Source organism: Epargyreus clarus, unplaced genomic scaffold (assembly GCF_041222505.1).
Source record: "Epargyreus clarus isolate Ecla_fem2 unplaced genomic scaffold, WU_Ecla_fem_2.2 ptg000026l, whole genome shotgun sequence".
Lineage (NCBI taxonomy): Eukaryota > Metazoa > Arthropoda > Insecta > Lepidoptera > Hesperiidae > Epargyreus > Epargyreus clarus.
Window position 1 is genome coordinate 15316095 of NW_027332233.1, and position 24753 is coordinate 15340847.

At 37.6% G+C, this 24753-nt stretch overlaps 1 protein-coding gene across 6 annotated transcripts in view; it reads right to left on the reverse strand.

Moving 5' to 3' along the window:
• The window catches only part of LOC140753130 (uncharacterized), a 487125-nt gene that overhangs the window by 2507 nt on the left and 459865 nt on the right, over positions 1–24753 (reverse strand). For 5 of the 6 annotated variants that reach the window (XM_073087528.1, XM_073087527.1, XM_073087532.1 and 2 more), the window contains 8 exons: positions 24012–24102; positions 12004–12168; positions 8655–8820; positions 7688–7836; positions 7209–7338; positions 4574–6824; positions 3909–4041; positions 3152–3287 (listed from right to left, as the gene is read on the reverse strand). In XM_073087528.1, the coding sequence (XP_072943629.1) occupies positions 3152–3287; positions 3909–4041; positions 4574–6824; positions 7209–7338; positions 7688–7836; positions 8655–8820; positions 12004–12168; positions 24012–24102 (3221 nt within the window). The remainder of the gene's footprint in view (positions 1–3151; positions 3288–3908; positions 4042–4573; positions 6825–7208; positions 7339–7687; positions 7837–8654; positions 8821–12003; positions 12169–24011; positions 24103–24753) is intronic. The other variant, XM_073087530.1, reaches the window with a different exon arrangement.

The window sequence follows — 24753 nt, forward strand, 5'->3', positions numbered from 1 at the left end:
GTAAGATTTAAGAAAAACCTTATTTTCATTGCCTACATTTTAAAATGTAGTCTCGAAAGGTTTATCATTCTTGCTTCGTAGCAAGACTTCGTAGCAAGAATTAAGAAAAACCTTTAAAATGTTGGCAACGAAAATAAAGTTTTTCTTAATTATTGCTATAGACTTCTTTCGAGACAACATTTTGAATTTTAAGCAGCAAAGAAGAAATAGAAAATCGGTATATTCAACTTTGATAGGTCTGACCGTCTCTGAGTTTTCTCGACTCATATTCGTAATAGTTGGCTCAGATGTCTCTTCAAAGAACTTTTGTCTTTACGGAATTATTTTAATGAAAAAACGTTCATATTGGCTACACTGCCGTTGGATACGTCAGTGTGAATACTAAAATGGAGCTACCAAAATCAAATCCATTCTACCGAAAAAGTATCTTAAAACCGAGAACTAGGTCTTTCATTAAAAGCTTCTTATCGAATATAGCACCATTTTTTTGACAAATTCTCACAAACGTATCCATAAATTTCTTAAAGATCAAATCGATCAAAAATGTATGCCTCAAAACAGAAATTTAAAATTTGTATTTTTTAGTATTATATTTATAGAGCGGCGTTGGAAAAAATGACATCTATTGAAATGAGGCGACAGTGATGTGTGCGTAAGTGAGAGCGGAAACGTGTGACGTGGCTGGACGTGTGACAGAACAGACAACATGACATGACATGACATCACGTGATAATTAATAACAAATACATCCCAAGTGTTAAGCATCAAATCAATTTTCATTTATTTTTGTAAAATGTCTAAAGATAATTTCATGTTTAACACTTAAATTATAGACAATACAAAGGTCCCTTTTCACCACTTCATTTTATTCTTATTATATATAACATGACGTGACATGTTAGTATGTAATGACATGTTTAATGTCATAAAAAGCTAAAGAAATAAAATGTGAAGTGAGGACATGGTACCTAAGTGGAAGAAACAAGAAGTAGTCATCATCAATCTGCCACCATCAAATAATAGGTTTATACACATTTAAAATTAATTTAATAAAGTTTACGGTTAAAATATGGAAAACCCATAACCAATTTTATACACATAGAAATGTAATAAACAGAAATTACATTATGATGGTAACATTATGGTACATTTGCCTGCACGAACCTTGATGCTTACAAATTTATCACTGAAGTGCATTTTTTATTGCTAGTTATATTTTAATCTATGCACGTATTTTAAATCTGTTATACAGATAATCAAATTAAGAATCTGTTAATTACAAATAGAAAGCTACTCAAGGTTCGTGTTGGTTAATTATAAAATTACTTTCACTCTATATTTTTACTTATATTTTTTGCAACAATTCATGAATTCTAATTCATATAAATATTTATATTAATGATATTAGTACAATAAACGAAGTGTAAGTAATTTTTGGGACACAAAAGCGTTCTAATTGTAAACACCAAGTATTAACATAATAAATAATTATTAGTAAGGCGTGGTCAGAGAGCAATTTTAATATCTTTTTAAATAGGCAGCTGTCTATTAAACTAAACTTAATGGCTTTCGTTTTTATGCATTTTATGAAGATATATTTTTATTTATATTATTATCAGCGCCTTAATGTATTTCTCTGTATAAACAAATGTTTAAATTTTATAAGGTACATTTTAATTCTAAAATAATTTGATACATAAGATCACGCTCCAACAACACCTTAATAATCACACAAATTATGAATAAGACTTCGTTGTACCATTTAACATGTATAATAATGGTTAAATAGAATCCCGTTATCAACAACAACGTATGTACACGTATGGCACGTTAAAACATTGAATGTTACGTTGTTAGTTCATCTAGGTTTGTGAATTAGTTTCAAAGATGTTGATATTTCTGTTTCGTTTTCGTTTTTTCGTAACATCAACAAGACAAAATTTTTCAAACGATCCATAAAGTCTAAAAGCTAAACATTTATAATGTGCAAAATACACAGTGCTTAAATTTTTAACATACAACCGGTCTGACTGTAGTCTCCTTCTTGACGAATTGATCTGAATTGTTTAATATCCATTGTTTAATATCAGGTATCTAAATATGTGGACATAGGGGCGGCATATTTAGATGGATTACATTAAAGCCTGATGGGGTAATATCAAAGTGTACATTCACCAGATTTTGTGCAAGGCTCGAGTTCAGCCGGTTGTGTGAAAGTGTATATTTACCAGTTATTGTACTAGGCTCGAGTCAAATGGATTCGGCCTTTACCAGCTTTTGTAATTAGACTTGAGTCAGACGGATTGTATGAATGTCTATATTTATCATATTCTGTAGTAGACCCGAGTGAGACATATTGTGACATATTGAGTATTGTGTTTGTGTGAGTGTATATTTACCAGCTTTTGAACAAGACTCTAGTCAAGCTGATTGTGTGTATATTAACCAGTTGTTTTATTACGCTAGAGTCAGTCGGGTTTTGTCATAATGTATATTTTCGAGCTCTTGTACTAAACTAGAGTCAGGCCGGTTGTGTCAAAACGTATATATAACCAGTCGTTGTACTAGACTAGAGTCCGGCCGGTCGTGTCTAAGTATATTATATTAATCAGTTGTTGTACTAGACTAGAGTCAGTTCGGTCGCGGTGTGTGTATATTTACCACTTGTACTAGACTAGAGTCAGTTCGGTCACAGTGTGTGTATATTTACCACTTGTACTAGACTAGAGTCAGTTCGGTCGCGGTGTGTGTATATTTACCACTTGTACTAGACTAGAGTCAGTTCGGTCGCGGTGTGTGTATATTTACCAGTTGTACTAGACTAGAGTCAGTTCGGTCGCGGTGTGTGTATATTTACCACTTGTACTAGACTAGAGTCAGTTCGGTCGCGGTGTGTGTATATTTACCACTTGTACTAGACTAGAGTCAGTTCGGTCGCGGTGTGTGTATATTTACCAGTTGTACTAGACTAGAGTCAGTTCGGTCGCGGTGTGTGTATATTTACCAGTTGTACTAGACTAGAGTCAGTTCGGTCGCGGTGTGTGTATATTTACCAGTTGTACTAGACTAGAGTCAGTTCGGTCGCGGTGTGTGTATATTTACCAGTTGTACTAGACTAGAGTCAGTTCGGTCGCGGTGTGTGTATATTTACCGGTTTTCTGTCGCCTGGAGCGGTGCAGGCGGTGCAGGCGGGAGTAGGGCGGCGGCGGCTCGGCGGGCGAGGAGCCGCACGACGACGGGGACGAGTCGCTCGACGCCAGCATCACGTCCAGCAGGTTCGCTCGAGCCTGGAAGATACAGTTATTTTTTGTTATAAGATTGAATTCTAAGCGAGTATGATGTTCATGTTACGGTACGTGGTCGTTGCTGTCTATGGACATCTGCAACTAAGTCCATATAAGACAGGGGTTTAATCTGAAGCTGATAACAGATGCATGCTACCATTCCTCAGGATTAAGATGGTCGCCTTATATGTAGGTCTGTCGGTTTCCACGATTTTCCACCAAAACGCAAGAACTGCTTCACGTTAGAACCACTTTACCTGTACAACTTTCCACTTTGCTATTATATAGGTTGTAGTATTTCTAGTAGGGATGTGACAAAGAATGAACAAAGAAATGAATAATCGATATTTCTATTTTTAATATAAATTGATAAGCAAAACTTCGATTATTTTAGGAATAATGTTGTTTTTCTAAAATAATCGACTCTGAATTGACTGGCGAAAATAAGCTTAATTATTAATTTTTTTTTTATATTTATAATGTATTCATTCAATTTTTAAAACCGATTATATTCAATATTTAAAAATATCGATTATAAAACGCGATTAATACAAAAAAGTAATCCATCATAATACAAAGCAATCGATTATTTTCCCACATCCCTAGCGCGTAGTGTGTGCGTACCTTGGGGTCGCTGAAGTCGATGTCCCTCTCGACGTGCACCCAGCCGGTGTGCGCCCACAGCGCGGCGTCGCGCCCGCCCGCGCCGCGCTCCTCGCCGCGCGCCTCGCCCGCGCCCTCGCTCTGCCGGATCATCCTGCGCACAGTGTGTGGTTAGAGGATGGCGGGACCGAGAGCAATGCACTGATTAAGATTTGAGCAGATCTGGATAAGCTATGCGCAGAATGTGGTTAGAGGACGGCGGGACGGAGAGATCTACGTTATCTGGGTAGGATGTACACTGAATAGAGTTAGAAGACAGCAGGACTGAGACATCTGCTATATCCGGCTAAGATTTCGGATCTATTTATCTATCTGAAGTTTTGATTCCACATGGTCTTTCGATGTACGTATTTGAATCTTTCAAACCGTTTGAAAAACATTCAAAGAAATATCAGTTAATTATCAAATTGAGTCTTTCGGACATACCTAAAGTCATAAAGTGTCTAACGACTATTCATTAATATTTTCATAAGGCATTCATTCTTCGATTTTGCGAAACAAAATCCGAAAGTACAAAAGCTTCGGAACTAGGCATTCCGTGCATACCTGCATGGCTTTCACGTAAGATGTAATGTAATAACATCTATAAGCTACTTATTCTTAAAAATAATGAACAAAGATCTCACCTGTTGAGCTCCTCGATAACATCTTTGGACGTTGCAGCTTCGTGGAAGCTAAGCGTATGTTCCTGCTTTACAATTATTGGATCAGGCGGCGGCGCACTTTGCGCTGGTCCCGGTCGACTTCTCTCTGCCACCGGGATCTTCGACCTGGTCCTATTCGGGGACGAAGGAGGCCTCTTCCCGCCCATAAGCGTTGGGATACGACTCTCTCTTCTCCTTACCTCCCTTTGCGTCGGGTCATTCTTATTACTTATTATCACAGTTTCAGCTGTAGAAGTACTCGTAGTATTCGATTCAGTCATTTGGGGCGAGCTCGTCTCCGGCGATGAACCCTCTTCCTCCTCCGGGACCGTCACCAAGAGTCCCGTACTGCGCCTACAAGCATTCAACACTTCCTCAACGAACGATATCTCCGGTTCGGCGCTCGTGAATGGAAAACTTGACGATTTCGTCATCGAAGTCTCCGCTTCCCGTTCAGTTGGTTGCTTGTTTAACATGATGTTCAAGGAATTCTCTTTCAAGGCCGAATTAAAGTCTAGGCTTCGACTAGTTTCCATATCACACGGCCTTTCTTCCTTCGGTTGGGTATTGATCTGATCTAACGACTGACTCAATTCGGCCAAGTTGCTGACGTCAATACTCCTATTAATTTCGTTCTTTCTTTGAACCTTTAGTAGATGATGGTCGTTCACCTCATTTTCGGAATTCTCCCCTCGCGATATTTCTACGTAATAATCCTCGGATTCGACGTATGGATCTTCTCTTTCTATGAATCTTGGTGTGGATCTTGGCTCGGATACGGTATCACAATATGGAATTTTTGGCTTTTCACTAGATATAACATCACAAGAGTCGTTTTCCGAGAAACTACCAAAGGAATCTGGCCTCTGTCTATCCTCGGATGCTTCGCTGCGCGGTCCAACTGAGTCATCATCAAAGTCCGCCGTTGCATACGGAGGAGGTAACTCACGTATTTCAGAAACAGGTCGAGATGACATTGAATCAGACTCCTCCCTGTCGCGGCAATACTTTTGCTGCTCGGCAATAAAGTGGAGCACATTTTGCAAAGCTTGCTCACGGTCCTGTAGGGCCATTGCTTGGACTTCATGAATTCGTAGGTGACTACTCGGATCTTGAGTCGGCAAACCCCTAGAAGAGTTCGATGCTAGACTTTTTGTGCTTTCGTATTTAACAAGGCGATAGAAATCTCGCGTAAAATCGAGACCAACATTGTTAGGACTGTCTCCGTCTTCACTTAACGCTGTACTAGATCTTTTCTCAGGAGCATCTGACGCGCTAGACCAGGATCCGCCCGGAGAGTGTGTCCCAGAATATTCCCATCGTTTTTCAGATGTTTCTGGGTCCTCTGCTATTCTACATTCATCAATTTCGATTGTTGCGAAACCACAATCGTTCCACAAACAATCACCAACGTCTTCTTCTAACTCTAACGCATCATCTTCTCTAATACTTGGTAATGTAGATAAGGATATTTGTCCCGGCGTTGTTATTTCAGCAAATGGCGATTGTCTATCTCTTAGATCTTCACAAGATAGGGATAAACTCCAATCTTCCAGTTCCGCCCTATCATATTCCAAGTCAGCCAGGTCCCGATGCCTTTGCTGTAGCGCAGATCTTGCATCGTCTAACTCTAGCCAGTGTTGAACATAATCTGCTTCATACTGTGACCCATCTGCCCGATCTTCAAACGTACTGCCCCATGACACTCGTTCAGAACTTGTCGTAGAAGCTATAGCTCTCCTTAGTGGCCTTTCTGGTGCTGGTTTCAGATCTAATACTAAAATACCTGAGCTAGGTGTCGGGGTATCTAAACAACTAGTTGGGCAATTTGTTCCAGTTAGGAGTTTTAAGCAGAGGTGGGAATCGGAGAAACTTCGAACAACATGTTGAAATGGTAAGATCGGCCTAGATGGAGGATAGCTGCCTCTGATGCCTGCGAAGGCAACGCCTACTGGAAAATATATATAATCGGCATCGGCTAAGAGTCTTCCGTGCCGTCTATTTTCCCTAGGGTTTATGGAGACGATAGTTTGGTTGTCAGTTTCGTCTGAAGCCTCGTTGAGATCGGGCAGAGCTCTGTCGGCCGCGTGGTCGCTCTGCCTGGAAGCGTCAGCTTGCACGTCACTCGACATAGTGGAATATCCCTCGTCCTTTGCGCCGCTTTCTGGTGATTCAGCACCAGCCTCGCCAGGCTCACAGCTTTCTTCTTCTGTTACTTTCTCTTCGCTGGCACCTGAAATATTGAGCATAGTAAGTTAGGCATTGCATGCATATTAAAAATTATTAGTAATTTATTGAGACATTACATAGAATTTCAATAGGATTTTTTTCAATTTTTGAAGACGATTTATCCAGATTAATGTTACCATAATGTATTTAAAAGTATAACTCAAACATATTAAGGAACTTTTCCGTAATCGGCAGCAGGTATCTTCGAGACACTTGGAGTTTAGTGCCCAGGTTGCTTTATCATATCATCCTTCGGACAAAAAACTGAGACGAGGGCAAGTATTTCTCAAACCGCTAAATCATACCCCAATAAAATTAGGTGGTAAGCATCTGAAATATACATAATCGACATGACCTAGGTCGAGAAAAAACAGATAATCTCAATTACCCCTAACGGGATCCGTGCAGGGTTGCGGCATGCTGAGGCTGAGCGTGGCGGGCCGCGCGGGCGGCGCCCACAGCGTCGGGTCCACCGCCGACAGCGCGCGCGCCAGGTTCGCTGGCGTCACCTCCAGACCCTGGAAACAGTAGAGACTTTGCATTAGTCTTCATTCACGGAGGCCTACTGTATATTTCCAGAGCTTCCATGCTGATTGGAAGGGTGAGTGGAATTGGTGAGGATGAAGATACGGGCCAGCATTAGATTTTTCACACCGTCCATTCCCAACTCCAGAATGCACGTTGTTGCAGAACACTTATTATTATTGTCGACATACAAAACTCTTTAATTAGCAATTCATTCATCCAAAACAAATATTTACATCGATCAATCATAATGGTTTTGACGTTTTTGTCGCACTTGATCATCCGTCAATAAGTATACGGAATCTTAGTTTGAGACTATAAGTGATGAAAGTTTTTACTTACCTTTAGTTCTGTCCAAATATCAGCAAGGATCTGATGTCTCCGCTTATCGTCCTGGCTGAGAGGGTGAGGATGAGGGGCGGGCGGGGCCGGTGGCGGCGAGTCTCTGAACGAGACCAGAGAGCCGCAGGATCCCACGTCGACTAGATGTACTGAAAAATACATAACTGTGAATATTGTTGATCTATCCTTATTATTTTACTCCTGATGCGCTCGGATGTCTTGAATTGAGGAGTTTTAGGTTATCCACAAAGTTGATCAAGTGTGGATGAGACTTCACACATCTTTTTGAAAATGGAGAAGACATTTCCTTACAAAGTGATAATTGTTGATTTCAAAAACGCAAATGCTGATGAATTGTGGGACACATATCTAGGTGGGACTCGAGTTTCAGAGTTAGGAAAAAAAATGTCAACGATAAAATCAAGGGCTTTTAGGTAGTCCTATATCCAAAAATGAAATTTAAAGAGCTATTCATCAAATAGCTACGACCGGACTGACCGTTTCGCATGTCCTTAAAACTTTATCCCTACTTGTCCGCACTCCAGTGTCGGTCGCCTCGAAGAATGATTATAACGGTGTAAAAGGTCACGTGGCGCTCAATGCCGTGGTTCAAGTTATGTAACGCTAAGTGAATGTACCGCAGCTATATCAGATTACTGGAACTAAGCGGCTCTGTGCGACTCCATGGACAAGGATTTTTGGATTCTTTGCATTTTCGTTTTATTTAAATTGATATGTTCTCTCATTAATATGCTTGATCGTAAGTGATCTGTGATAAACACAAAGTAGAACCGGAGTAAGGTAAGCTTTGCTATGAACGCCCACGGCTTAGATGGGAAAGTATTAGAGAATCTACATTTAATAACTTAAAAAAGTTTCGATGTATAAGGGTGAGGCAATGGAGGACTAAACACAAGAGTTAAAAAATAAGGTCACTGTCACATGATGAAGATTATTCAACACTTACCTTGCAAATCCCTCGGCGTGTGCGGCGTGAGGGGTGTGTGCGGCGTGGCGGGGGAGGGCCGCGGCTGCGGGCGCAGCTGGCGCACGAGCAGCGCGCTCAGGGCACGGTTCTGCGCTTCTAGCTCGCGGATCCTTGCGCGTGCGCATCCCAGCTCCTCGCGCACGCTCTGTGGTAAAAATAAAGGGATTGTGCTAAATGCGGTGGTGGTAAGTGTTTTTATTGTTATTAAGAGTGCAAGCCCCCTGTGAAATGATTATGTCACTGTCTTCGGAGGCCGAAAGGAATAACTTAATTGAAATAAAAATAAGATAACTTGTAAAATGAATGTTTCTATTATATTTTTTAACAAGAAAAGTGAACTTTAAGATTTATGGGTAGGAGAATAATATATTGCTTTAAAATACTCACAGGCATAGGTACATCTAAAATTAGAATATCTGACCCAAAAAATAATCCTAAAAGGTCAACTCAGTATATTTACAACATTAAAATTATTTCTCTAAAAAAAAACGCTTAAACTAAAGTGCGTAAATGCGTTCCTAAAACACGTAAATATCACAGGGATGTTAGCACGCAAATGAGATGTTTACGCGTCGAAAGACAATAACAATAATGTGATAGACATGTGATACGGGCTGCAGCCGGTTGTGTACTGGATCTGTTGTTATTTACCTTGATACACGCACAATGTAACCGTAAACTTGAGATAAGTTATGACTGAACGTAACAAAATTACCGAAAATGTTCTACCGTCATATACGAAGTGTGTAAACATAAAATAAATTAAAAACCAATTATATTACTCATAATAATTTAGATTAATAAATTATTTATTTGAACAAAATCTCACGCATCTTGGTCAGTTTTAAAATTTCATTGTTACGATTTCAGCGTTGCTACATAATCTATAAACATCATTTAAATACTTGATACACCCTCTTCGAAACATACCCCACCAGTTCTGTTGTCTTCAAAATAAATGCGTATATTTTAATTACGTTTCATTAGCAAAATTAAATTCGAGTAGCGAAATTGACGGGAGGTAATTATAGGGGAGATTGAAGATACAGGGTATGGTAAGACACTGTCAGTGTTGCCGGCGCTTTGAAATTTCCCAAATTACAACGGAGATATGCCTGCGACAGACCAAGTTTGTTTATTAAAAGATTCGCCCGACTCCGACGAATTAATTTTAAAGTTAATTAAGGGTTAATAAGTATAATCAAGTTGAATAAAATTTCAAGATATCAACTTCGCTACAAAATTATACTTCGCTTAAGTTCTTTATAATTAATTTACGTTTTGCGTAGGCATGGTCGTCTATATTAATTATTTATTTATGGAGTGCTTTATAATAATATTAAAAGTAACAGTGTCTACACTCTATGTCCCACCCTAGGATTACCCCCACTAGGAAATCCATGTGTCGTGGATGTAGGTAGTGAAGATATTTTGAAGTAATTCATGTCGTCAAGATTAATCTCCGATAGATTCCTTCCCCATAGATTAGTATCCTTCCCTATAAACTGATGTTAATTAATAACGTTACGTCTAGACGCATTTGAAGTTATAGAGGCATTTGATGTTGCACTTGTGTTGAATCTTATGTAGGATTACCTCAAAATTCTTAAGTGTTGGGGAGATATTGGCGTGCAAATATTAAGTTTTGGATTTAGATAATAGCCAAGACAACTCTCCTATTTGTAAGTAATATAAATGTCGCCACGATGTTTTTTAATTATTTAAAAATAATTAAAACTCCCAGACAGACCGACAGACAGAGTAATAGTTATTACAATAAAAATAATTTTATATAACACTCCATAGGTCTGTTATGCAAATAGCGAAACATTCAATGAACGCATCAATAAAAGTGTCACGACGGCCCGCCGCCATCTTTATCTGAAAAGTTAGCGCCAAAACTAAAACGGCATGGCGGACATTCGTGGGTCGGATTTAAACGCAAACACTCGCATTATCGGCCAGATTATGCCAAGATTATAGTGGTCCAGAGCCTCTGTGAAATTATTACGGTGCCAGCTAAGGCCAAAGTGTCCCATTTCGCGCGATTTATGTGCGAATGTAGCAACGTATAATCCGCGGGTGCGGGCAACGGCAGAGTATAATTATGAGAAAACAATTTCGGGCCTGCGTCTTAATGCTCGGACCGGATTAAGAGATTCGAATGTTGGTTTTGAGTGTTTTTTTCGGTTTGCGAATATTAATTGTGTTGCTGGCGTTTTTTGGACGCGTCTGTAATAAATTATGGGAGGTAGTATTTCATTCCATGTTGAACGTAGGTCTTTTTTCTGACATTGTTTTTTTTATGATTTGATGTACTTAAAACGTTACTCGTATAATTGTTTTTCGTTACAACATAAAGAAACTTTCCCTCCTTTAACTCTGTAATGCGATATTTTACTACATTAGTGCAATAATAGTTCTACGTAGTTGCTATTGTAACGCCTTTCGTCACGAGAGTCTCGGGACCCGGCACCGAGCGTCCAGAGGAACGCATCGGAGTTTTAGTCGGTAGGAGTCCGACATACCCCTTCCGCTCCCCCGGGCGGGAGAGAATCTATGAGGATTTCTCCGCGAAAAAAAAGGTATTTGCTATTGTAATTGCAATATACTTATCAATATTGAATAGGTATGCTGAAGTAACATATGCCTGTACGTCAAACGTTCAATTACTCGCTTAAGCTATAAAAACAAACCAGCTGTACCAACAGAAACGAGGTCGGCCATTCAACTAACGATTGGCTAACTAACTGTTGGATAAGCTGAGCTAATTGGATAACAGGTGTGACGGGGTCGCTGAAACCATATTTCTGTTATGTTAGGCCTTTCTTCGGCTAAGGAGATGATGTTGCAAGTGTTTGCAAGTCGTTCACACAATTACCTAGTTCTAGAAGGTTGACATGGCTTCTGTAATGTCTTTAGCGGTTTCGATAGGTATTTATAAACGCTTTTATGCGTATTTTAACAGCAAAAATATTTTAAAACATTTTAATTGTTAATCCTTAAAAAGGGGATAAAAAGTTACTAAATATTGAAGTATGTATGTGTAATAATATCTTTATGTTTGTTTCGCATAATAAAAATGCTTGTAAAAAGATGTACCCGTGATGTAGATAATTGCTTAAATTTATTTGCAATGAAATATAATTTTCTACATAGCTTGGTACTTATTATAAAAATACGTATAAAGTTTAAAGTAAAATATAATATCATATAATAATTTATCTATTTATTATTGTCAGCGCTGCCAAGCTGCTTTTAATCCTATCAATACATATTTGGTCCTTATCAGAGGCATCTGCGTTTTAACATCTTTATGACGTCATACCTTTTGTGAGAGCAGTGCCCGCACGACCTGCTGCGCGACATCGTCCAACCGCCTCTCGTGGTCACCACCGCCCAGACCCGCCGACAACGCTGACAACTGACCACGTAGCCGATCGTTCTCCGCTGACAACGTCGCCAACTGACTCTGGTAGTGCGCTGCTGACGCCTGCGAGAGAGATACGCGTTGAGAGCTCACGCTAAAGTTTAACGTTAAGATTTACATTTAGACTTAGAAGGTCCGTAAGGGATTTGGGACGATCCCGTAGCGGAACAGACACTAAACGGATCTAGATAAGTAGAGGGTTTTGTGTTTGATCACTAACTAAGGAGACGTGTTAATGAGGGATATAGACTTTATTTTTAGATATGGGTGTTTCAATATTCGTTTTTATGTGTCTGTATATTATTGCAGGGACTATTACATAGGGAATATTACTGCAGGGCTTTTAATGCAAAAAATATTATCTAATACCTTTAAACGAGCAATTCTTGTATATATATCAACGATCTCGGAAATGGCTCCTTTTTTTGAAATTTTGTATTTAGGGTGTTTCGGGGGGCGATAAATCGATCAGATCATTCGGATTTCATTAATTAAAAACCTCCTACAATATCATTAGAATACGAAGCTAATTTTCGCCACCATTTACGAAGTTAGAATAGCTCGGTCGGGAAATCAGGCGCCTTAAAACGCAGAAAACCCGGGTTCAAGTTTCGGTCACATTGTTTTTTTTTCGAGTTGCTTCTTTTTGTGAGAAAATAATTGCACTCGTGCCTTTTTATTTCAAATAATCGGTATTTTTGTGTTATTATTACAACACCGAGCAAAGCTCGGTCATCCAGGTATTTTCCATTAATCAAAGTCGGCGAACAGTAAAACTGTTGAGTTGACCTAATAATGTGGACGGACCCACAGTCCTTTTTCACGACGATAAATTCCAATCAAGGGCTGGCATATCTAAAGCGCACGAATTATAACACCTTCGTTGTTTTTTTTTTAATACTTTATACAAAATGTTACATTACAATACGGATACAATTGAGTGTAAATAAACGTTTACAAAATTTAGAACCCTCCGTTTTCCTCCGCTACATTTTTTTCGCTTCGTCAACATGTTCCGCCGTGCGCGTCGTTTGCACGGTCACAACCTGTTTTATACTTTTAAATACCCTAAAAAGGGCCTATCATTCGCACTCTTAATTAAACGACCACCCAGGGCCGTTAAATAAACAACCAACTTAAACAGACCTCCCCTGCCTCTCGTATCCGTAATTTTTTTGAGGAAACAGCCCATATTGTAGGTAACACCATAGGTCTCTCAACATTGGTTTTGTAAGGGACACCGAAGTTGGAAATACAGATCGATTGCACTATAACAGCTTTTAAGGGGAAGCTTTAAAGCTCAATTTACAAGTGCAGTGCTTTAGATGAAGTTGCCATTCAGTCGTTATAGGGGCGTAACACAAAGACAGGGAATCTGTTTGTACGTCTGTCTGTCTGAAACAACACGCGGTTGATATGGCGTCAAAGGGGTGCCTTCAATAACGAGGTTGGATACATTTAATTTTTCGATTGCTCTATGTTTCAGTTTTGGGGCGATAAAAATAACATCCGAAATCTATGGGCCAAAAATATTTTGGTCATATATATAAATATAAATTAAAAATATGATGAGTTGTTTGTCATACTTCTTCCATCAGCCCTTAAAAGTCATAGCTTGAGCTAAATTTCCTTTATTGAATTACCAGTAGAAGAAAGTGACCGTAATAAATAAACTACTCGTACTTACACATGGATACGTCGCTGCCCTCAGCCTAAATTAAATCCCTAAGTTTCTCCCTAGTTCTTCCAATATCCATGGGATGAACTTCTGTGATTTGTGATGGTCGGTGAATAATTTTGTCCTAGAGAGAGAAGTTTCGAAGCCAACTCCACGCGGTAATTATGGTCATATTAAATCATAATTGTGACAAATTAGAGAATTTTGAGCTCACAAAATTTATATAAGATTTTTTTGCCAAAAGTTATTCATAAAATAATAATATGTTTGTTTACTTACTGGTATTTTTAAGAAAAGTTTTTCGTGCAATTGCGTCTAGTGCTTTCTATGAATCCCCTTCTTTCTTAGTACAAAATTATAAAATAAAAATGGGATTACTCCGACGGAAATTTATATTATTAATAATTTCCTAAATTAAAGTTACATTTTCGTCTATTCTTTAACGTCATTTTTGAAGTTATCATCAGCTTTACAAAAGCACAGAATACCTTCTATAGATTAACTTTTATATGATACTTATTAAAGATGAATGGCAACAAAAATATTAAAAACTCTGTCTCAAGTAAAATTATTTTAACCTTTTTCAAATACATTTATTGCTGCAATTTTACATGTTTTTAATAAATTATTTTAAGAACACTATAATATAAAGACGTCATTTTAGTAGGTATAAACATCAGTTAGTCAATGTATTTATACGACTTTGATCACAGTCTGTAGATGCTTTAACCACACCAAAGAATAAATAAATTTATTTTCAAGGCAAATAAGAAGTCCAAAGTAATTTATTTAGCTACTTCAAATTACCATTAGTCAAGGGGCAAACGACGGAGTTGAGAAAATAAAATCAATTTATAATAAAAGATAAAGTGAAATTCACAGATGTTTTGTCGTCTAGCAATTAAAATGGCGAATGGCGGGAAATTGCTTTTCCATCAAACAACGAGGTCTATAGCATTCGTTATACATTCCTGGGTTCTACAAAACCGCCTTCGTCTCGGCTTCACGCAATTAGCTTGATAAATAGCTGTTCGTCAATTCCTTTAAAACGGAATCCTTTATTGAAATGTTGGGGTAAACAGAATTCAAATTTGACAAATATTTATTTACAGTACCTATGTACCGATTTAAAATAAATTGTCTGCCGCAAGAGAATTGTGCAGAGTGAAATTCTCTAAAAACTATTTTCTGAAAGGGATGCTCTTAGTGATTTTTTAAACGGTTTTATTATTTTACGATATTGTTAAGACATTTTTTTCTGATCATTGATCTATTTCGCTACGCAATATGGAAAGATATACATGTCAGAAACCTTTCAGTTATTTTTTAACAATTTTAAATTAGAAAAAGAACCTATCATGAATGTATATAAACAAAATTATCGTTAGCAGTAGTTAAATGATTCAATAAATTAAGGTAACTACTAGTATCATTACAATAATATTAAACCAAAATGTAATATTAAAACAAACACCAAAAGGATTGCGTGACCGGTACTTACAATTTCTATGAGAGTTTTTATAGGATCAAGTCCATATGTAGCAGAAATAAGTTTAATTCCCAACTTGCCTTAAGTGTGGGTATTTAAATATCTTCACGTAATTGGAAAGTATGTACCAATCTGACAGTCGATATGCTATAAGCCGGTGGATTGAACATTCTTCAGCGAGTTGCTATGGTTTTTATGAAATTCCAATAAGGGCAGTGAGCGGCATATTTTCCAAAAACAAGCCAAAAGTTACATTGTACCGCGAATATTGCTATCGCATAACTCGGATTGTTCACGAATACTTTGTATGCAATAATCTACATTTACACTTCAGTGCAACAAAATGATACCCTTATATCGGTGATAAATGTATTTCAGTATCGTTCCCTACAATGTGGAAAATTATAACAACATAACTTGAAAATGTAAAATAAGTAAATTATTGCTATAAATGTGTGATACATTTTGTGATTACGTAATAAGTTGTAATGTTGCAAAAGTTTAACTTGTAAATTCAATACACTAATGAACTAAGTAATTAGTTATAATTTGTAATCTTCTACAAGCTTGTTACTTAATATTTGAATAATTCATAGAAATGGTTTCTCACTAAAAATGCAAAGAGAATCATCCATAGTCCCATAGACCTATTACATTATGAGGCCATCGCTTTGATGTCTTATATTTTCATATCTTCGCATAAAGAAATTATTCAACATTGATATCAGAGTCACTCCAATTAACTTACGACTACAAATTAGTTATGACACGGCAACTTGCACTTCCAGAAGATTAATGACGACATTGCAAGGCGAGCCCAATGGATTGGGTCAAAAATGATTGTTCATACTGAAGCGACAATAGGCGCACAAAAACCCTCCTATGTGGGTCTGTCGACTGATTACATTTACGCAATAAGGAGAATTAAATCGTTCCGCGTGTGCCATTAATCATGGCTCGCGGTGTAGACATCGCTACCTTTGTGTAGCGACGCGTGTTACGGCCAGTGCGTAGTGTTGTACAAAATAAATATTGATATTTAAACACGAATGAATGTGAATACGATTCATGTAAAAGTATACGCTATGAGATAGCGTAGAGTATTTCTTTATGGAATCAGTATTATGTGCTAATAAGAAAAATACATATATGAAATTGTTTCAAGTTTCGTCCGTCTCAGAATTGAACAATGGTATGGTTCGTATATTATTTTAAGTGGTAAATTAATAATTTGCAGTATTCAACGAATGATAAATTACTACTTCTGCCCACGTACATCCGTAATCAACCAATTATTAGTGTTCTACTTGGACGGCCACAGTACGTTGCTACCCCTGAGTTCTAAGTTGAACGAACGGCTCGTAAAAGTATGTCTCTTTACTATAGTCTAATACTGGTATACCCATGAATATATCGATGTATCGGGAACACTGATACCAAAGTTACGAATACCAATACTCCCACATCCCTAACGTAGCGCTTCGATTGCCACAAGTGTTGGGTGTTTTTCAAAACGCAACCGTCAGCTAAAAGTCCGCCAATATAACAACTAGTTTATTCCTAAATCCGTACACATTTATTTTGGATCCTTTCCGTTTGTGCGGAATTTTGCGAAAAACTACGAGCGAGAGAGAAATCGCGCTGGCTTTTTTGCACAACAAACTGCGTTTGTGAACTGATTCTAGCTTTGTGAATCAATTGAGAGTTAGTCAATGTGTGCTAAAGAAGTTAAGCTTTTTAGTACGCGTGCCAGATCCGTTTACCTATGTAAATAGAAAACTAATTAATCGTATTGTAACGAAACGAACGAGCAAACGTACATGCAGTGATGATGGTAAGTGGCTACTGTTTCCTATAAACATCTGTAGTCAATTCTACAAAGATTGGATTCCTTCCAGAGGTCGGTCTCAGTTGCGTGACTATTCCTAAGGACTAAGTTTGAATGCATTAGATAAGTATATATCTCGTTAATCAGCGGTTAACACTGCTGTTAACAGGTGTGGCGGCGATGCTTTCCGGATCGAAGCATCGAGTCCCTTCCAATAAGTATGTAAACTAAGTTGATTTAACATTCCCTGTACTAATTTAATCATAGAGCCAGGCAATCGAATCGGTTAGTCGAATTCTTCAATACTTTCAATTCTTCATGAACAACAGCTGGACAAAGTTTCATCACACAAATTAACAATTATAAATGCGGACAAAAAGAATGTGATAATTAACGTCCGTAATTCGGATCGCCATTCTACAATGGGAATAATCTAATTAGTTTCGGTAGGACCGGAGCTATCTGCCAGGCTGGGTAACTCAATTACGAAGACGACACTTAACTGAAATATACCTATCGTCCTAATGTACCTACTACGTATGATTTAACGCTGCATAGATTTTCCATGTATAAGTAGCAGGATTTTATGGTATACAGATAGGTACCTTATTGTAATATAGGAGTAGCAGCCGCGCACGCAATCTACCTAATGTTACTCCTATATTACAAAAAAGGTACCTATCTGTATACTATAAAGTCCTGCTACTTATACATGGAAAATGGAAATTATATATATCATTTTATTATTACATTTAGTTAGTACCATCAGGTAGATTGCGTGCTCGATTGCTACTCCTAGGCTACTGCCGCCTATGGACATTTGTAATCAACCCCAGATAGGATTAGATATTCCTACCCGTGAGGACTAAACTGGAACGCAGGAAAAGCATGCCTCCCTTACCACAACCTTCAAACCAGAACACAGCAGGGCTTAACATTGCTGTTATTAGGCAGAAATAGGTGTGGCAGTGGTGCCGCTGGAGTCAAACCACATGGGGTTCTACCACCTATGTACCTAGTTCATTGCCTATGGTCACTTGACTCTTAGTAGTATAGGGATTTTCCTGAAGATATATATATATATATATATAGTTATAACTACAATATATTTGTTGCCACATAATTCTAGATTCGGGAAAACCCTGTCAGAGATTCGTACACCAAAATCCAGACTGTTTACAAAAGCCAATTTTTTGCATTTCAATGTTCCGGAAATTCCATGTTGTACATATTTATAACTATAGATATTTTTTTTATGAAGTTGTAAAAGTGGGAAATATCTATGGATGGGTTACATTTTTATGGACCTCATCTAGGGGTCGAAATTATCGCGTTCACGATATAATCCACACAAGCCGTTTACAAATAAGGTAACCGTACAAGCAAACACAATTAGTGAATGCCGCGCCGCTGATAAAATGATGCACCCTACTATTGACCGCGTAGGGACGTGGGGACCCCTATGCAAACATCGATATATTATTATTTATCGACCCGATAATATGTAATCTAATATATAAAATTCTCGTGTCACAGTTTTCGTTGCCATACTCCTCCGAAACGGCTTGACTGATTTTGATGAAATTTTTTGTGCTTATCCGGTATCTATGAGAATCGGCCAACATCTATTTTTCATCCCCCTAAATGTTAGGGGTAGTTCACCCTTAACATTTTTTTTTATTTATATGGCAACACAACGTTTGCCGGGTCAGCTAGTTACCTTATAACATTTAGTGACTTAGAGGTTATTTAAAAAAATATAGTTAGAAAGGAAAAATCGATCATGCAGCTTATTTGACATTGACAAGTATTTATTTATTGTATAGGCTGGTGTCTATAATCCCCTATAGGTTTAAAAATTCTACGTGTAAATCAGTATAGTAGTTTCCCTTTGACTAATTTAGAACGCGTGGTTAAAATATCTTGCCTCATGCTTCCAAATGTGACAAAATAGCGTAACTTTAACAAAACTCACAAGTTGGAACAGAAACTGGTGTGGCTGTGGTGCAGTCATAGTCGAACCATGGAGGATATGTACAACATTTTTGCTTTACATCACATTTTAAAATATTCATAAACATTTATCGATACACACCTATCCCCGGCCTACCGCGCTTCCCTCGGTAACTGCGCCCTTGCACTTCGGAAGGGCGAAGCTGAATTATTGTTTAGAGGCGCGGGGGCGGGGGCTTTAAACCGGGAAACTCCAGTCGTTGTGCATAACCGATTTCCCGCTTTCCGCCATTTTAATGTCCTTACAACGCACTATGGTTGGTGTACAAGTGTGTGTGTTTGTGGTCTAAGGGTTGTTATGCAGTTCGGTATTTGAAAGTAATTATTTTAAAATATTCATAAGGATAACTGGCATAGATTCAAGATTCTTTATCTATCCTCACAATTTTCCATCAACGTTTAAAAATACACGTGATTAACCATGAAACCCATAATTAAATTCCTATTTAGTTTGTAACGGTTGTTAACAATACAAAAAAGAATTACGGGTCTAAGATTAAGAAGTTGGTATTAGATACGTAGGCCCAGTCTCTTTTGCCTTTAACATGACTAAATCATACCTTTCAGAGCTCACATAAAATAGGAAGAAAACATGACTTGTTTCACACAAGCCTACGTACGCATACACGACTTAATCGCTAGGAAAAGCCAGTAAAGAAATCTTGTCGCTGCCTCCTTTCATTCAGACCGTAGCGTAAAACTTTTCAGCGTGTTTGCATTTTACGAACGCGTTGCGTGTGTGAGTGATTGTTGCCATTTGTATAGCTTTTATTACAGTTCCGGATACTTTTCGTTCTTGTTGAGTTTTGAGGGCGAGTGTCATGGGGTTCAGGGGTGCATGGGGGTGATGCTCCACTAAACGGCACTTTGAGGTAATAGAGGCTGAGTAGTTGTTATTATGTACTCCGAGAGTTTCCGTTGGCCTTTAATCTAGCGCTTCGACTTTAGTGGTCTTGTTGATGTTGAGTTTTAAAGAAAATAGCGTGGATTTTACTGCAATCTATATATTTATTACAAGGTAATATAATTGTTTAACGTACATTATTTATTTAATAACAGTCGGTTTTATGAAGAACAAGAATCCAGTTCAAATCAATTTACGTAAAGAGTGGTAAAACTGTTCCATATACTATAATCAAAGTAAAATTTAAGGGCTCAATTAAAGTTGTAATTGAATAGTACAGATAGCAGGCAACAATCAATGAACATAGGTAGACTGCGCATTCATTTGCTTTTTCTTTATAATTAAAGAAATAACAAGATGCTAAGATTGTATGTAACAATGCGATGTATGGATTATGGTATGATATATAATCGTTGTTCTGCATATAACCTAAACAAACATAAAGTAATCCTTTAGTAGCAGTGTTATGGTCAAACTTATAACAAGTATGAACACAAACTACCCAACCTAGAAGTACTTTAGATACATTCGAATTCTTTTTGGAATCGATGGCAGATGATTCATTCAGGACGTGATAACAAACGCCGAACAATTTGTCTCTATAATATTTCCATTAGCGTTTCTCGATAAAAGAAAAATGAATACCGACGCGGAAAGCTCATCAAATATTTCTGGAAACTTCGCGAAACCCAACCGTTCAACATCATGAAATATTAAGTCGCAAATTGTTCCCCAAACACGCTCTAAGCTGCCGAATTAAAAATGTATCCATATCGTGACCAATTTTTTCATCAGAGCGGGACTCTTGCAAAATATTATAAAACTTCTTGGTATTTTAATATTGTTTATCTACAGGATCTTTTTATCATGTGTAGCAAACAGTAACATTCAATTCACTAGGTTATATCTAACTTTTGGGTCCTAGGATGGCCATGCTGTAAGCCTCGGGATCGATTCCCAGGCGCAGTCTCAATAAAAATTAATTTGTCACTTGCATTAACATTGAGATGAAATATCAAGGGGTTGTATAAAAAAATCCAAGTTGAGTAAAGTCTACCAAATCACATTACTATTAATCTCTTGGAGGACAGGACTCTTCGTCGACTTCCTTTGGTTGCAGTTACCAAGTTTTAAAACTATTGGCGGGACAGATAGAACAAAACGGGGGTGTCCCGATCAAACCAGGACTGTATGGCCACGTGATGTATTCCTCCCATTTTTTCCATTACAACAGGGCCTGTCGGCTCAAACCGATCGCGCTTAGAAACAGTGACCTCACGGGTCTTGTTACACTGGTGGTTGGGTTTCCTCGGAATCAAGCACAAATATTCAGAATATTTCATTAAAGCGTTGCCTTGTCCGTAATGTCCGCCCCTCGTGTTTGAATAGACATGTCAAATAAGGGAAACTTCCGTTTGCCTTTTCGCACAAGTACTGAGAGGTCTTGGTCCTATTTGTTTAACTTTGATTTTAGTTAGATTTGGCGTTTCGGAGTGGAAGAATTTATCTTTTACTCGTTCATGTGATATCTATATAAAACCGAATGTTTTAGAGTATTTATAGGCATCAGGCATATTTTAATACCCGCTGAACCAATATTAACACTATTTTCACTGGTAGAAACAGAATATAAACGGAATGGACGGAATAAACTTTTTACCTCGCACAAATTCTTTCCGACAGTCTTATGCACAAATTGTGCAGTTCTCAACGCGAACTGTATCTCCTCTACGACAAGATTACACACTCAAAATTTGACTTTAACTTTTTACCTCGCACAAATTCTTTCCGACAGTCTTATGCACAAATTGTGCAGTTCTCAACGCGAACTGTATCTCCTCTACGACAAGATTACACACTCAAAATTTGACTTTGACTTACAATGAGTCAGTAAAAAAATAAAAACATATTCAAGAAGATAGCTTCATATCATTGGAAAAGACTGTGAGCACTAGCTTTAAATTTGTATTAGGGTCAGCAAAGATGTGTCCTTAGATAAATAAAAAAATAGGCACGTATTTAAGAGCACATAAATACTGCGTTATTCAATTCAATCTAGTTATACACATATTATATTCCTTGTTACATATATATGTACAGTTACAGTACTCTTTCGGACCACCCTCCCGTCGCTTCACGTCACGTTATCTGTGATTCTGAATAGCGAATGCGAATTTTGATTTTTCCATTTCCCGTCACTCTTAAATGATACCTGGGCGCCATTGTGTTCGGCCCTACTTTTAATATTCGCGCCATATATTTCCACGCTGTCGGTCTTTTGACGCTGGCTGCTCACGATTCACTTTACAAAAAAATTGATACGAAAATTTTTTCTCGAAAATATATTAACTGTTTGATATAAAATAGGGTTTTATTTAAAATTAAGTTGTAACTGGTAGTGCAGTGTACTTTATGCAGCGCTAACACTATTGTTTGTAGGCTGTAATATGTAGATGTGGCGGTGCCCCCGGTGTCGAATTATAAAGGGTTTCTAATACCTTGAAAGAATTTTTAAATTGGTAGAATTTTCTTTCTGGTTTCAATGACTCAGTCCATTAAATCATAATCTCCATAAAAACGTATGTCATTGTAAAAAACAATAAATATATTGCTTTGTTACACTGTGAAGGAAGTAAGACGTTTACGAAGATTGATCAGATGGAGTATACGATACCTAGTATGTTGCAACAAAATCCTCTGGACTATAGTACTAATGTTTACGGTCAAAGCACAACGTAATATATAGCCAAGACCAATTCAATTCAGGATTATTCTGCTTCAATGATAAAAGTCCACAGCTCCCCCGTCTCTCAGTTTTGTCATCCAAAGTACCACTTACACCAAGAAAGGCACCGCCACTAATTACGCAAAACATCGCATCCCCTCGACACACTCCTCATAAACCCTCAAAGAACGTCCAGTTATGACCTGTCCAAGCTAATAAGAGCCTCCATACCCCTTAAAATTGGGGATTTCTAAAACAAGGTCTCACTGTCGACGAGGTAGCGAAATAATATCCCCCGTTATAATTACTAGGATTTAGAAAAAAATATATTAAAAAGTATAATTCATTATAACATTTTTATTAAGGTAACTTTCCACCGTTCTCTATATTGACGGAGAAAGTGGAGATTTTGGTATTTGATCTTATCTGGTAAATTTCATAATGCAAGAACAAATTAGCGTAGAGTTCAAATTATTGACTGAAATTTTAATACTAAAACATGAATTTATAATTGTTTTTTGCTGTTATCTATAACTGTACCAAAAGTAACATTTAACATAACACAATATCTTAAAACATTGCAAGTTAAATAAAAATTTATGAATAAGCAATGTCTCTCTGATGACACTTTATTATTTAAGCACGTAAACAATTATATCGTTCATCGCTTATCGCTCAAGAACTTATAACTTAGTTACCACCGAGAGATCAACTAACGCTGGTTTTGTTCCAGTACTTTCGTAAATTAATTCCTCTATCTATAGGGGCAGCTATAATCCAAAAATGATCGCCTGTCCCCTTGCGCGATAAATGGTCTTTAACGACGCTAAATGGTAGTGGTAGAAGAGAATCCTCAATGCTGATGTCCTATTAAAAGATAGTTATGAAATTCTGTCAATATAGTTATCTAGTAGACGCAAGTGATGTTGCAATTGAGGAGCTTTTAAAGTTTGTCTTTCCAAACCTTAAAAACTAAAATCAATACATAAAAAAATCCACTGAGATAAAACCGCGGAATTCTACTATGATTGGTCACTTATAGAAAATTTGTAGATAGTGTTTACTCATACATATATTTTCCCCAAAACTTCATTACGTAAACAATCTGCAATCATTTGTGTTGAAAGAGAATCTAATATGGAATCTTCAACCTAACAGTTAGCTCGGTTTTGCTAGTCAGTTGAACTTCGCAATTCGAATGAATAAGGACTAGTACTAAGTGCAAAAGGACGAAGAAATATTCAAGTACTAGTATTTTTAGAGCCTTACCTCCAGAGCTGACGACAACGAGGCTTTCTCCTGCTTCAGAGTTTCCACGCGGCTCTTGTGTTGTAGCAGCGATCGCACTGTCTCCTCCATTCTGGAACAAAAAAATACCAAATATTAGTTATTTGTGCGAATATCCCAACTCCTCAATGATAATGCTCCAGGCCTTCTATAGTTGTGGCCATCAATGGGATCATAGTAATAGTTGCAGTCTAATACAAGTCGTAAGCTTGTGACATTATTGTAGACCGTCTTAGAATTTCTGTTACTACCCTATTCGTTTAAGAAATGTCAATTTGCAAAATCTACCACATAATACGTTAATATTGCCCCATTTGCTTCTATTAAACCTGAAGTATTTTTGTTATGGCTACCTACTAATGACTTCATTTTTAATTTTCAGCTCAGACTCCTAAAATTTATTACAGCATTATCTGAAGAGCTAGGACGCATGTTTTCCGTAAGTTCCCTTTGAGCATGGAAGTAATCTTCAGCCAGGAGTTGGTAAGCTCTTTTTAAAACGCTTGGCTTAATAAGCTCTCCGGTAAGCAAAACAAAAGGCGATCTTCTAAATCTTACTTCATTACGTGGATGGATCAAACTCGCAAACGGAGCATAATCTCTAGACTGAGATTTGCATATTGTGCGTAAGAGGGAGATAAATATACTATTGTAAGAAGAGTGAAAAAGATGCAGCAATGTTTGGCACTTCATTAGCGGACGACATCCGTACGCGGCGCCGCAC